This window comes from Chamaea fasciata, unplaced genomic scaffold (genome assembly GCF_029207755.1).
Source record: "Chamaea fasciata isolate MVZ Bird 193981 ecotype frontalis unplaced genomic scaffold, bChaFas1.0.hap1 SCAF_15, whole genome shotgun sequence".
NCBI classification, from domain to species: Eukaryota; Metazoa; Chordata; class Aves; order Passeriformes; family Sylviidae; genus Chamaea; species Chamaea fasciata.
In genome coordinates, this window is record NW_027094100.1 from 15,675,825 (window position 1) to 15,690,358 (window position 14,534).

A 14,534-nucleotide genomic window follows, 5' to 3' on the forward strand; every position below is an offset into this window, starting at 1 on the left:
GGCGCGGCCACCAATAGCGCGCCGCCCTCGGCCGAGAGCGCCCAATAGGCGTGCGCGGAGCGGCGGGGGGGCGGCGCGGCGGCCGCGGCCGGGTAGGGTGTGAGAAGTTAGTGGCGCTGCCGCGGTGCCGTGAGGGGACGGAGACGGCCGGGCCCGGACCAGCGCGATGCTCACGGACGGCACCGCCGCCGCTGCCGCCGACGAGGAAATCGACTCGGTCGCGCCCCGCGCGCCCCCCGCCGCTGCCGAGCCGCCCGCCGCGGCCGGGCCCTCCCCGCTGGGCCTGCGGGCCGTGCGCCTCTTCGGGGAGGCCGGGCCCGGCGGGCCGGGAGGCCCCGGCGCGCCCGCGGCCGGTGAGGCCGCCCTCGACTTCAAGCTGGCGGCCGCCGTGCTGCGGAGCGGGGGCGGCGGCGGCTCCGGCAGCGACGAGGACGAGGTGTCCGAGGTGAGCGATCCTGGCCCGCCCTCCTTCCCCTCCGCCGCTTCCTGACAGGCCCGGCCGGGGCCCGCCCGCTCGCCGCGCCGGCCGCACCGCACCCGCTCGTCCCGGGCCTCCCGCCGCCATGGGCGGGTCCCGGCGGCCCCGCACGGCAGCGCGGCCCGGCGCCGGCGAGGAGGCAGCGAGCGCGGGGGGCTCGCCCCGCCGCGCCTCCCGGCGGCCCCGGGGGAAGGACCGGGGGCGGCCGGGCCCTGTGCGCGCCGCGGCCGCGGAGCGGGGTGAGGATGTGTCCTGACCTCAAGGAGCCCCTTCCACCTGGGAGCAGGTTTGGAGGGGGAGGCGAGATCCTGCACCCGACGGAGAACAAAGTGAAGCCGTCAGCCCCGCTATTGCTGCCCTGGACTCGGGGTTCCTAGGCACGGATGAATTCCTGTAGATATAGCTAAACACACACGCTTTTATGCAATAGAAATATTTCTTACCCAACAAAATGGAAGAGGGTAGTGGAGGTGTCTTCCTTTGATCTTCCAAACCTGCGGAGAGGTTTAAAGGGAGGGTGTGGAGGAGGGACGGGGGCCTTATCCCAACCTAGATGGAGCGTTGTTGGACCTGTTAACTGGCATTTAATGCTGCTTTATGTAGCCTAGGGAGAGAAGGTAAATGAAGGCTTTTATCTGTCACTGCCGCACCGAAGGGTGAATCTTCATTCCTTAGTAGTCTCTTAGCACAAGATGGGATCACAGCTGGATCACAGCCCTCACAGGGTTTTAGTGCAAAGCAGGAGAAAGTGGCTCCTTACTGCTTGCAGGCTTTTTGCAGTTCGTTTGGGCTTCTGCAGGAAGAGGAAAATAGCCAAGGTGATATATGCCATTTTTAATTTGGAGGCCAAGCCAGTGTACTTCAGGATGTGTCCTTGCTCCTACTGGAGAGATGGAAGGGGAGAGCCTGCACTCCTCCTCCTGTGGTTAAATTTTCTGCCTTCTGTTGATGGCTATCTTTTGTCCAGCCCTCCTAAAGCCTGAACCAGGTTTTACCTGAATAAAAAAGGCGATTAAACTGATGCAGCTCCACATTTGCGTTTTGCTCACGACCACCTAAGCTACATTAATAGTGGTGCTGACAGCTGGACGTTTATCTAAACTCAAAATCTAATGCTTAGGCAGAGGAGGCACTTGTATGTGGCCATTCCTTGTGTGATTGGTGTCCTGAACATCCACATTCAGTCCCATATGGAATTAGGTGTTCCAGTCCATTCCTGTTTGGGGGGGAGCTGGATGACCTACCGTAGATAGGGTAGGACACAAGTAATCCAGGAGTGGCTGCTCTCTGGGAGGTCTTCTATGTCACATTTCAATGTATCTTTGAAGATAACAAAGCAGTAGCTACAGAACCTGGAAAATGATGAGAAGTGGGCTGTATCAGGGTGTTTGTGGCTCTTTACAAGTCCTAGTTTGAAAGCTTATCCCTTTTCAACCCACCCCATTATTTAAGGGATGTAAAGATTGGACAGCTAGGATGTTTACTAAGCACTCTTTTGACTAATAGCAAGTATTAAGAAAGACAGCCTATTATAAATAATGTGTCTGGGAGGTTGCCATTGAGGTCAAAAAAATAAAGGTTCCCAAATAGTTCTTAAAGCTAAATGATTTGTTTGAAAATCCTGGGAAAAAAAAATACAGAAGAAACGATTGGAATAGAAATATTTGCAGTTTTCCAGCACACGTGGAGAGGAGGCGGGCTGATCTCAGAGCTGAAATTGCCTGGGGAGTTCTTCTGTCTTGTGTTTCTGGTTGTGGAGAGACCTGGGGAAGAGGCATGGGTGGGAAGGATGTGCCTGGGCTGGGAGCACCAAGGAGGAATTTCTTTTTTTCCTGAGAACTAAGGAAGCACCTTTTGTCTGTGATGGGTGTTTCTCTTTGTTTGTTTTGTTTTCTGTTTTGAGCAAAGAAAAGGCAGTTAAGGTCCAGAGATGGGACAGTGCAATTCTTGAACAGCGCTGCTTTGAGAAGGCAGTCAGTCACTGTTTGGACTGTGGTCTTGTGCCATGAGTCACTGATTTGGGTGTATGCCTTCAGCTATTACCAGTGGGTGGAATTAGTGAGAACTAAAAGGGAGAATTAAAAATGAGAGAGAAAAAAAAAAAGTGAGTTTTTGCCATGCTGCCTTGATTTGTTCTCTTCTCTCTACTTTTGAAGCCATAAAAATGATGGTACAGTATTCTGTGAGCTCTGCTGCGTGTCTGCAGTGGTGTTTAGGTTTTGTATCTTTGTATTAGTTTGAGTTTAATATGCTAAAATAATTGGACTGGTCAAAATGGCAAATTAGTTAAAAAAGAAAATCATTAGGGAAGTGCAGGACAATGAGTGTAATGAAGCATTTATCTAGAGAATGAAAAGAGCAATATATTTTAACCTAACCTTTTTGAAAATATATTGCATTTCTTAGATCAGATCTCCAAGTACTTTACAGTGAAGAGTAGTGTCCCCATTTTACAGGTGAAGAGGGTGTGCCCCATTTATCCTGGCTTGCAGAACTGGGAGAAAATCGAAGCTTTCTGCTTTCCTAGCTCAGTGCCTGCCTGTAGTTGTGACCAGGCTCCTGGTTGGGAAACCAAGGACTAAAGTGGATGCTGCACAGATGTGTTGTGTTAGGTCCACAAGGTGAAATTTGAATGCAGCTGTGCAGAGTATTTTCTAGAATTACCAGTTAAAATTATCACATGCAAATGGAAACAGTTGCAAGCTGAAGCACGTCTTTGGGCATGGAGGGCCGAGGGCAGGAGGTTTGTGCTGTTCCCGTGTAAAACTGCCTGCTGTGGATCTCTGGGTGCTCAGGGAAACTTCCACCTCTGGCTGCAGCCTGAGAAATGAGGTGGTTTTGACCTCAGTGCAGAGAGTTGCTTAGTTGCCTTCTAAGCTTGATCAGGGTGTGAACACAGCCTGCAACTCGTTTAGAGTGAGATTTTTGGTGTGACTTTAGGTGTATTATTACCACTCCTTGCGAATTTTGCCGGCACTTACAGCGGTGCCAAAGGCACTGAACAGCCTCCTCCACCCTGGCTGGGAGGGCTGTAGGTCAAGGTGAAGGTGTGCTGGGAGGGCAGTGCTGATCAGGGCACGTCCCTGGGGGCTTTGGTGGCCACACAAGGTGCAGATCCTCATCAAAAGCCCTCCCAGCAGCCCGGTGTGGCAGGAGGGGGTGAAGCAGGTGATGGATGTGGCTGTATCAGTGCCGGGGGACGGTGCCTCTGCTGAGGTGGTGTAAATCAGGGAGCAGGAGCTGGCGGTGCCCACAGGAGTACCAGGGGATCTGGGAGCTTGACTCAGTTAGTGGCTTTTGGCAGGGAGTGTACAAATGTAGCAAATCTCTCATATTCTGTAATTCAGGGCTTTGGAGGCCTTCAATGACAACTGAAGCTCACCCAGCCCTTGGCTATGGAGTCAGCTCAGCTCTCGGCTTCTCTCCTGAGCTGCCTCCACCAGCTTGCCTTACTTAAGCCTGTACCTATTGCATAAGCCTCTGGGGATATTTACATAAAGCATAATTAAAAATCAGACATAACATACCTCCTACAAGGAGTAGGATGAGTAGTTGAATGGCATGCACTCCAGAGCAGTTCAGTACCTGCAGATTTTGTCTGGGGCCCCCTGCCCGCCATCTGAGGTCTCTTCATTTTTCAACTGGGTTTGAAATTCAGAGTAAATATGTAGTTTGTTTCAAATTAGCAGTGTTGTCTGTCAAAGTCGTTGCTGCATTGTTGAACCTTTCTAACATGGATCTGCTTTGTAAATGGTGTGCACAATGCATCTTTTGACTTCTGAGGTTAATGTAATGCTCAGACACTTTAATTTTCATTGTGTTAGAAACAATGTAAATAGCAGCATTTTCTTTACCATAAGGAGTAGAAATTCAAAAAGTGGATGCAAATTGAGGTAGATAGTATTAAGCAGGAAAGCCTTTTCTCTGAAAAATACAGGTTTCAGTTTAGGAGTTGATGTTTTTTCTTTTGATAAGCTCTTTCAAATTTGAGGAAGTAAGAGATGGAAGAAAATGTAAAATTTTCTTCCAGGAATTATTCACTGATTAGAAAACATGAGGGGATAACATGTTTCCAGAAGTATTGAGGTGACTCTTCAGGATGCAGAGAGGTAGTAGGGTATTCATTTATTCCCAGGCTGATTAGGCATCTGACTTCAGAAAAACCATGGTATCTCAGTAACTTTGCAAGTCTGGCCTGTGCTAACCAGAAACAAGCAGTGTAGTTATGGTTCATCCTATTCAAAAACGTTTTACAGTGAACTGATTTCAAAGGTTTCTTGCAGAACTTGGGTCTCCCTTTAGTGCGGCTTGACCCAGTTGAGTGCATGACCTAAAATAAATGTCAGCAACTGTTTTCTAATGATAGGTGTAGAAAGTAAAGATGTGAAATACTACTGTATAATTACATAAATATGCAGTGCAACCCCTTGGTAAGGAGAGATTTGCCAAATTTAGCAGAATGTCTATATTTAGGTACGAATTTGCACCTAGGTTTCACCAGTCAACTAGTTACAGTCTGCTGGGGGGTGGGAAGGGTTTGTTTGAGCATTAATGCTGAATCATGAGTTCTTGTGTTCTGATTTAAACTGGAGCTGCCCAGCTGCTCTCCTGTGAGCTTGATATTGGGCGGCTCTTGTGTCTCTTCTCCTTGCCTTGGAGGATGCTGAAATCAGCTGTAAGGACAGTTGGATGGTGCCATGAGGACATTGTCCTCTGCTCAGAGCTCAGACCATCCCTGCAACGTTCACTTGACAGAAGGGTCAGTGTGGAGGGAAGGGGAATACACAGGCACTCCTTTTTCTGTGCACACATGTGGCCTGGGAGCAGCTCCGGGACTGAACTGGGGTGTTTGTTGGAGTCCACAGCTGGGGCTCGGAGGCTGCAGACCTTCAACCTTAGTAGGTAATTTTGTAACATATATGAAGATTCCTTTCCAAGTGTTTAAGCTGTTATTGGGGAATAAAAGTGATTCTTGGATTTAAAACAGAGGCAAGTCTGGAAAAAGGAACCTTGGGTTTCTTTCCCACTGAAAACTTCACGAAGCAAGAAAAATAACTCCTGCATCTTGTTTGAGGACTCTTTGTGGCATGTTTAAGTGAAGCCCTGAAGCCTCGCCCTTCAGCAGGGTGCTTTCATTTGTCTCCTGCAGATGCTTTCTTCCCTAGCAGCAGCCCATGTGCCATGCAAACCCCAACCAAAGGCCTGGTGTAAACCTCCTCCTCCTCATGGGAATGGCCTTCTGCTGGAATGGGAGACTGTCAGCAAACCTCAGGAATCAGTGATTTGTGCAAGTACTTAGGTAAATTTAGGAGGTTTTTGAACAGTGTCTGGCCTCAGAGGTTTTCTCAAATAGAAACTTTCTCCCTGATGCCTCATGTGACCTTGGTCTGTGATAAACTGAAGATTGCTTTAACTTTGAAATGATACAAATACTTCTTTTTGTAGCAACAGACTGCAGTAACAAGGTTGCAATCTTTATGTTACAAACCCATGCTGCCTCTGGCAAAGTGGCCTACAGGTGAATTAATATCTGGATTTAGGGGTTAATTTAGTTCAGATGATATGCTACGGTTCTTAATATTCACAAATATATATTGTAATAGAATACAGATAGTTTGGGGTTTTCTTTTCCTCAAGAAATAGTTCTCCCTTTTCATTGTGAAAGTGCAGAGTTTTTATTTTGCATATTTTTGGAAGGAATGCTGAGCAAGTGAAATTTATGGAAATACCTCCTATTATAGGATAGTATCTTATTTTTACTCTTGCAACTCATTACTTAAGAATTTTTTTCTTATGTAATGTTGATTATTTGAAAGTTTTATAAAACAGAAAAATTTCTCAGTTTTTGCAGTGTTGTATAAGTTCTGCTCAAGTGCAGATAGAAAACACTTACTATGATAAAACAAATAAAAGAATTGGTCCTGTGCTGGATCCTGTTACTTTTTTCCTGCCTTTTGTGAGATGAGACCCCTTACTCACTTTGGTCCTTTGCTTTCAAGAGGGGGTTGAGATTTTTTTTTTTTTCCCAGAATTATTTTCATCTTTGGCTCTTCCAAAGCATCCTGCTTTAGCCTGAGAGGGGTTACGTACAGTTGAGTTATGATGATGTGTCTGTCCAGATGCTGGTGGTAGCTGAGAAGAGACAAGTGTGGCCAGGAGAGCTTTTCAAAGATCCCTTCCTGCATACCCATCCTGCAGGAAGAAAATTCTCCCTAATAAAAAATGAAGAGTATGTTTTATTGTCTGGTGGACAGTGGGCCAACAGAAAGTCATCTCACATGTTTTTAACATTTCATGCTTTAGCATTAGGTTTTAGCTTGTTCCATAAGTTATTCTCCCTTGCCTTTAGTAAAACATAGGGATTACTAATTAACTAAGGTTTTCCTCTGGGAAAATCCCTAAACCTGTTGAACTTTTCCCTTTCCAAAACCATCAATTAAACTGACAGTGTCACATGGCAGGTAGGTATAAGTCAGTCATATTTCAAACCAAGGGAAGAGGGGAGATCAGCATTTGGGGCTGAACAATCTGCTCCCAAACTGTGCTCCTCCATCACGGTGACTTCTGAGCATCACCACTTTGGAGTGTGTGTTCCTCCACAGCCTGAAAGGGAGCCAGGGGAAAAGGGAGTCTCATGTGGGAATTTTGGCATTTAGAATTCCTTAGGATAAACCCAACAGCTTAGATAAATGTCTCTCTTTTAAGTATTTTTATAAAACAGTTACGTTTTTAAGCCCTTGTACTGCTACAGCTTGAATTTTCAGTGGATCATAGCTTGGGATCAGGGCTCAGATAGTTTCTTTGAAATGACTAAGTGATGGCTCAGGAGTTGCACTGGGGTTTCTGTTATTTGGCAGTAGGACAGCATACACAGACCTGTTTATCCAAGCCTTGAAAAGAATAGCTGCCACTGGCTTGGGCTCTGAGAGGGGCAGAAAGCCTAGGACGATTTTCAGCTTGCTATAAGCCTCTAGATAACTTAATTAGTCACTTCAGATGTTGAGACTCCTCTGTCTGAGATGTATAGGTTGGCCTGGAAACAGATTATTGAATTACTATTGTATTCAAGATCAACTTGTATGATTTTTTTTTCTATTTAGGCATTGTCCCCTTGGATTGAAAAGAGATCTTAAAAGGTCATTTCCAAGAAGGTGGCTTAGAATGCTTCCCATCTTGGTTGGGTGTGGGCTTTTACATCAGCAAACAAATGTGTCTATTCATCTTCTGTCTTAAAAGTTGCCTTCACTTTATTTTAATGCCTGGGAATTAATACTTGAGCAAGGACACCATCCTGAAAGCCCTGGCTAAATTGATGCAATGATTCTGTTTTATATTCTAATAAATCAAATACCTGAATTGCACCAGCTGTTTCTTGGTTTGAGGTGAGGAAAGAAGAGGTCTCTTTCTGTGGGAGTATTAGATAGAAAAAACAAGTGAGGTGGGAATCCTAGGGCGTGTGGGGAAGATGAAGCACCAAAAACATAATGTAGAGTGGACTGAGATAGACTACATGAAAATAAGGAGTGCTTAGTGCAAGTGGTGCTTATTTTAGTCAAGTTTCCTGGTCTCCATGCAAAGGTTTTCTTTGGTATAAAGTACATGTCAAAAATTGGCACTTGATTTACTGAGATTGATGTGAATTTTGAATAAGCTTCAGTTGTCAGTTCGAGTTCTGTACATGACAGCTCTTTGCTGCAAAAGATTGTTTAGTACATGGGGAAAATATAATCATAATTATTCTTGTTTATCAGACATTGAATATGTGATAGCTAGAGGCTGGTTTTAACAGTTCTTTGGGGTTTTTTTTTAGTAGTTACTGAGATGAGTAAATCTTTCTTTTCTGTTATACACAGAAACTTTGTAACATTGCCAGTCTCTTGTACTAAGGGGAGTCACCCTGTGTGTTCAGTGCCTTAATTCTGTGAGGGTTAACAGGGTGCAATCATGTTGCTTATTGTTGTGAAACAGTGTTTTAATAAAAATAAATTGTGGTGTTCTTGTTTCTGTATGATCCATAGGTGAGACAGCTCTTTCCAGAGCTGTAATAGGATGTAGTTTGTAGTATTCAGAACTACTTAAATGGCATAGTGTCAGTTGTCTGCTTAAGAGAGAAATCAGGTAAATGGTTAAATTGACATGAGCTATTTGACAGCTGCTTATACAGCAGTGTCTGCTTATGGTTCAGTATGAGTGCAAGAAAACTGAAAACCAGGATCAGCAATCTCTGGAAAGGAAGAGTAGTAGTATAAAACGTGAATTCTCGTTTATTGTTTTATCTGCATGTTTCAAATAACAGCTGTAATTCTGAGAACTGACTGGTGACTTGGGGTGTCAGGCTTGGTACCCTGTGGTGAAATAGCCATAAAGATGTCAGTCCTTGCTCGCTGCCTGCTGTCTCTCCCTTTATTTTAGTCAGCTCGTGTGGTAACACATCAGGAACGTTGCATTTTGTGTATGGATGTTGGAGTCATGGCCCACAGTGTGTGTGTGAGAACCTTTCCTTTCCTGCAGCAACAAATTGTGAGGTTGTGTCCACCTGTATTTACACTGTGTCTATAGCAGCGTCTGCAATATGAACCTGTGCTCTGACATGTGCTCACAGCCCAGATCCTATAGCTGCTTGTTTCATCAGCTGCTGATTGCTTCATATCTATGGGAATAAAGGCTGTCCTTTAGGTAATCCTGCCTCCAGTCAGTCAGCTTCCTATTGCAACCAGAGTTGAACAGATTTGCTCCCAATCTAATGCCCTGCCTGCAGAACTGCTGCTGCAGGTGCTGAGCACTGACAGCTCCTCTCAGAGGTGGAGCCATGCTCAGGTCTGTGGCCTCTCAGGAAGCTGAGATGGTCCAATGCCTTTCTGTTCCCAGAAGAATGATCTTCCTGCTTGTCAGACCCCTCTGTAAGTCCATGAAATTCAGTAAAGTGGTAGAAAATATTTGTTTCTTCCCTCAAGTTTTCTCCCTTTGTGATGTGTTAGAACAACCTATGAAAGTGTCTGGCAGCTGCCTGACTTTCACAAGGTGAGCAGTGGCTGGAAATGATGCTTCAGGTACTTTATTCTCCCCTTTGGGGTGGTGATGTCCTGGAGCACCCTGTACCCCCCAGGTTGGCAGGACACTGTGTGATCACAGCACCCACAGTGCTGGACAATCCTCTCCTGGTGATTCACAGGTTGTGGGGGCTGCTGTCTTCTGGGGGCTGCAAGTTTTGTTTTTTAATGAAAGAAACTGTTTTGAGAAATTACAGCTCAAGCCAAACAGAGTGGGTATGGTTTTATATAATTAATTATGTCTGAATTGATGTTCCCATCGATTCTATGTTGTTTCTAGGTACTGACTCTAGAGTACTTCCCTGAAATGTTTATTTTCTTTCTGTAGCTTTGTTGTACCAAGAAAGGACAGTGTCCTGAGACCCCACTGAATGGTTGTGTGAAAATACCCACATTACTGTGTGGTTCTTCCTCTTCCTTTACTCCTTCTCTTGAAACTGCAGTGGTTGTGCAGGAAGGCACCTTAAGCAGGTGCAAAAATGTTTGGCTGGGCTGGCAGGGGGAGGGAGTTGAAAAGTGCATTTTCTGGTAAATCAAAACCAGACCTTTTGGTGGTGTTAAGGCCACACCAAGGGATAGTGCTACACTTGCTTTTGCAGGGAGCATCTGAGAGCGTCATGTCAGGGACAAAGTCCTTCACTTTACTTTCTCCTTGGAATAATTATTTGTAATGGTTTTGAGAGCTGACATCCTTTAAGTGTGGAATTGAAAGGGCTTTTATGTCAAATTTGAAATACAAACTAATTTTCTGTCTTAACTTAATGCTATGTCCTATCACTATTTCCCAAAACTTTTAGAGCAGGATTGCAAGTATTAATCCAATATTGGCATTCTGTTTAATAAAGGACATGACAACATAAGCTGTTAAAGGTTGGGTTTATCAGAAAAATCCACAAGAACTTTTCAGTGTGATCCTAATACAGCATTGTTGTATAACCATACATGTTGTTATTTATGGAGTGAAAATGTCCAAATGGAATTATAGAAGTAATTAGGAAGGGTTTCCTAACACAAAAGAGAAATTCAGGCAGTCATTTATTTGCATAAAAAATAGGAGTTTAGGAGTCCCAGTCAAGAGCTTGGGTCCTAATTATTTGTAAACACTTCACAAACAGAGCAATGAGTATTGTTACCCCAAAAGAAATGTTCATGGTTCAAGTGGTTCCTGAAAAATACAAGTTCAAGGGAATAATTTGACAGTACCTTTCTCTTTCCTATCAAGACTTTCTGTAAAGACAGTATTCCCAGGAGCACTGGTGAGGCCCAAATGGAAGGAGAAGGTGGAATGAGTTGTCTCTGCTGCTGCCCTTGCCTGCAGGAGGAGAGAATGGTGCTCTACAGCTACCCAGAGAGCTTTTCCATCCTCTGTAGCCTGTCAGGAACAGGCTGTTTGTGAGCAGGTCCAGGCTATTCTGGGAAAAGTACTTTGCAGTAGAGCAACATAAGGAAGATCAGTTTAGATTTAATATTAGCAAGGTGTTGTAACCCTGGACGTCATTGTCCATCTCACCAGAATTCCCAGTGTGAGTGGTGCTGTTGGTGCCTGCAAAGTGCCTCTGCATCCCCCTGCCCTGCAGTGAACCCCGTCCTGGCGTTAACATACACACACTGGTGGAGCTGAGGCCACATGGCTGCCATGTAGCTGCTCTGGAGGGAGGAACCAGGGCTGTAACTGGATCTGCAGAGCTGCCAGGCTGCTGCAGTCCTTCGCAGAACTTCAGGCAAAGTCCATGGTTGCTGTGGAAGGGCACGAGACACACGGTGTGGTGAAGCCCTGCCCTCGAGTCCCATGCAGCTTCTTGGGTTTTGACTGGGAAGGTGAAATTGTTTTGGCAGTTAAAAAAAAAATATCTTGAGTCCATGTGTTCCTAATGAGCCTTCCTAAGATGCTTATTAACTGCCCAAAGCAGCTCGCAAAATAATCCCAAAATAGCACAGTGACTGGGTACTCTATCACTTTGCTGCAGATCTGATTAGGATAGAGCAGAGTGCCTAAATTTTGCCTCATGAGCAGTGTATTATGTCTTCCAGGAATGCTAATGTGAAATATGTTTGGATTTTTTACTTGCTTGTTTTGATTTTTAATGAAGATTATTTAAAAAAAAAAAAAAAGCCAGATTTGTTTGGTTTGATTTTTGTTTAGTTTGAATATTTTAAAAAAATTATTATTAATATGTGATCATTGTAGGTCACTGCCATTCACAAGAGACATCTGATCAATTAGGTAGTTTCTCACTCTGCTATTAGTGATAAGATATCCAACTGTTCATTCTCTCTGGCTTTGTTTTAGCGTGTGAGAAACTGCATTGATTTACAGAAATGTCAGACGTTCTGACTTGAGAATACATTGAAGTTTATTCTGGGAGACTGGCGGTGTTGCAACTATTTTAACATTTTGCATATGGATTTTCAGTATTATCACACTCAAGTTATATTTGTATTGTGGGTATGTTATTAAGCTCTTACTAAAAATCAAAACAGAACCTAAAAATTGATGCTCAACGTGCAGTAATAATGAAAAATGCATCTGCCTTCCTGTGATACAGAACTATGATGAAAATATTGTATATGAAGCAAGATTTTTTGTGAGATTTTAAATGTGCAAGATCTCTGGAAGTAGTTGCTGATGTAAAGAAGAGCTGAGAGGCAGGAAGAGTTAAAAGAGCAGACTGCACCAGTACTACCCAACTTGTATTCTCAAGTAAAAACCGTGTGTGCAATTTACTCTAATTAGTAGTGTTTGCACAATCACTGTTAAAAAGACAGACTTGTTTAGAGGTTCCTGTAAGCAAAATGCGTTCCCTGTCGGGGGGAGAGAGGTTCCTTGCAAGCTGAGTATTTGTGAATGGTGAATTAACACTGATTTAGCTTTGAGAGGTGGATTGTTGCCTGTAATATTCAGTAAATATATCCCAGTGAGCTTGAGCTGGCAGCAGTCGGGGAGAAAATGGTCCATATCTTTCCCAAAGTGTCAAAACCATGAAGTTTTAGAATTTGCAGCAGGACAGCTTCTGGCAGGTTGCTGCAGGGCTGCTGTGCTTCCCTTGGCTGTGGATTGCCTGGCTCTTCCCAAGGCTGAACCCTGAGGCTTGCCAGGAGCCACCGAGGGTTTCTGCAGTGTTTCTTGTTCTCAAGTGCAGTTGCTTCAGTGGTAGGTGACATTTTTACCCCTTTTGCTATGTCCTCGAAAGGGAGGACTGCTGTTAAATGTAGTGATGTAGGTGACAAAGAAAAATGTCCGTGAGCATCTAATAAAATTTCTTATAGCTAGTTCTCAGCTGTATATAATGACTGGTCATGTGCACACAGTGGGGAATTTCTGCCCTTCACGAGATCACACAAACATGTTGCAATAGGAATAATATTTATTTCCATCATATTAATGCCTTGTGTAGTCTTGTGGGGAAAAAAATGAAAAACCCTGAAGTACTCATGTAGGTAAGGGTGAATTTTCCCACAAGTCAGTTTTGCATCAGAGCTCATGAAAGCAGGGAGTCCTTAAGCTGGCTCTGGACTAACCTGGAATCTGAGTTCTGCCGGGGGGGCTCTTACTGTAGGGATGCATTTTGCTGTGAGTCGTAAATAGCTCTCCTTTGTTTGTAGTACAAACGTATCACGGGTTTAGGTCACTAATTTTCTGCTTGTTTAATGTTCAATTCTTTCTTACAATTGACAGTGTCTTATTTTAGGACCATTGCTTGGACTAACCTAGAAATCTTGCTTCTCTGAGCACCAAATCAGAGCCTGCTGCCTTACCTTTAATATTTGTGACTGGCACACAAGATCTGCTATCTGTAAGCTGGGCAGGATCACAAATATCAACTGAGATGTGGGCCTCGTGTTCCATGTTCCTAAAAAGTCTTACTTGCTCCCTGATTCCCATTTTATTCCAGTGTTAGCGTTTCCCTGGCACACAGGGCTGGCTTGGACACCAGGGGATAGTGTTACAGCCATTTACATATCAAAAAGGGGAAGAAATGAAGGAACCCAAGTTGCTCTTGAATAGCAGTGCTCTGTGCTGCTCTCAGATCCTGTTAACATTGTTCACACAATGGAGCACTTAATGAATTTGCAGATGGCCTGATTTGATTTTTTTTGAAGTATAAATTTTCCCTTTCCAGGGGAAATGAGATGGTAGTTTTCTGCTGGGATGAGAAAAATAAGGGGAAGTATTTTGGAGAAAACTGAGAAAGGAAGATGAGACTGGGGTATGAAGTGGGAGAGGGCAGCAGTGGCTGAGTAACAGGAATGTCTCGTTTCTACGGCAGATCTAAGGCACCAATAGTTTGGTACAGAAAACTGAGAACACTTGATTATGAAATAGTGTTTTTGTCTTAAAATATTACTGAAAATAGAGAGAATTGTGTCTGAGCTTGGGAGATTCTGAAATGTAGCTCTGCTCTCATTAGAGTGTGAGTCAGGTATCCTCCTTGTTTACTCTGGCAGGCTGTCATAAAACTGCAGTGTGTTATGTTGAGTAATTCCATGGACTTGTGTTTGGAGGTCACGTGGGGCACTGGTGGGACAGCATTATTGCTGCTCGGCTGGAATACCTGCCTGCTGAATCGTTCTGCAGATCTGTTCTTGTCCAGAAAGCAGAGCAGGCCGCGGTGCTGCTGAGTGCCAGCGTGGGGACAGATGTTTTGGTGTTGAGTTTTGGTCAACTCTTGTGTTCCTGCTCAAAACAAACAAAATCTTTGTACTACCTCCGTTGAAATGACTTCAAAAGAGAAGTGAAAGGCATCTCGGGAAAACATTCCATCTTTCCCTGGCACTCTGATAGGTCCAGCTGTACTCAAATCATTACTGGTGGCTTTTATTAATAACATGGTAGATGAACTGGTGACAAAGATGTTGCAGCCTCTTGTAGCTGCCTGCTTGGGCAGTTAACTGTACAAACATGCATAACACTTATTCAGTATTTAATCTGAGTTGACCTTGCTGTATTTAAGGTGTTTTAAATTGTAATTTTTGCAATATTTTTTTATGCAGGTTTTTTTTTCTTT

The 14,534-nt window shown here is 44.4% G+C and overlaps 1 protein-coding gene across 9 annotated transcripts in view; it reads left to right on the forward strand.

The window, feature by feature from the left end:
• Nucleotides 1–129: 129 nt before the first annotated feature.
• ANKHD1 (ankyrin repeat and KH domain containing 1) overlaps nucleotides 130–14,534 on the forward strand; it is a 99,370-nt gene continuing 84,965 nt past the window's right edge. For 6 of the 9 annotated variants that reach the window (XM_066197563.1, XM_066197564.1, XM_066197568.1 and 3 more), the window contains exon 1: nucleotides 131–445. In XM_066197563.1, the coding sequence (XP_066053660.1) occupies nucleotides 167–445 (279 nt within the window). In that variant the 5' untranslated portion in view covers nucleotides 131–166. Of the gene's footprint in view, nucleotides 446–14,534 lie in introns of all 9 variants that reach the window. The other 3 variants (XM_066197559.1, XM_066197560.1, XM_066197561.1) reach the window with 1 other exon arrangement.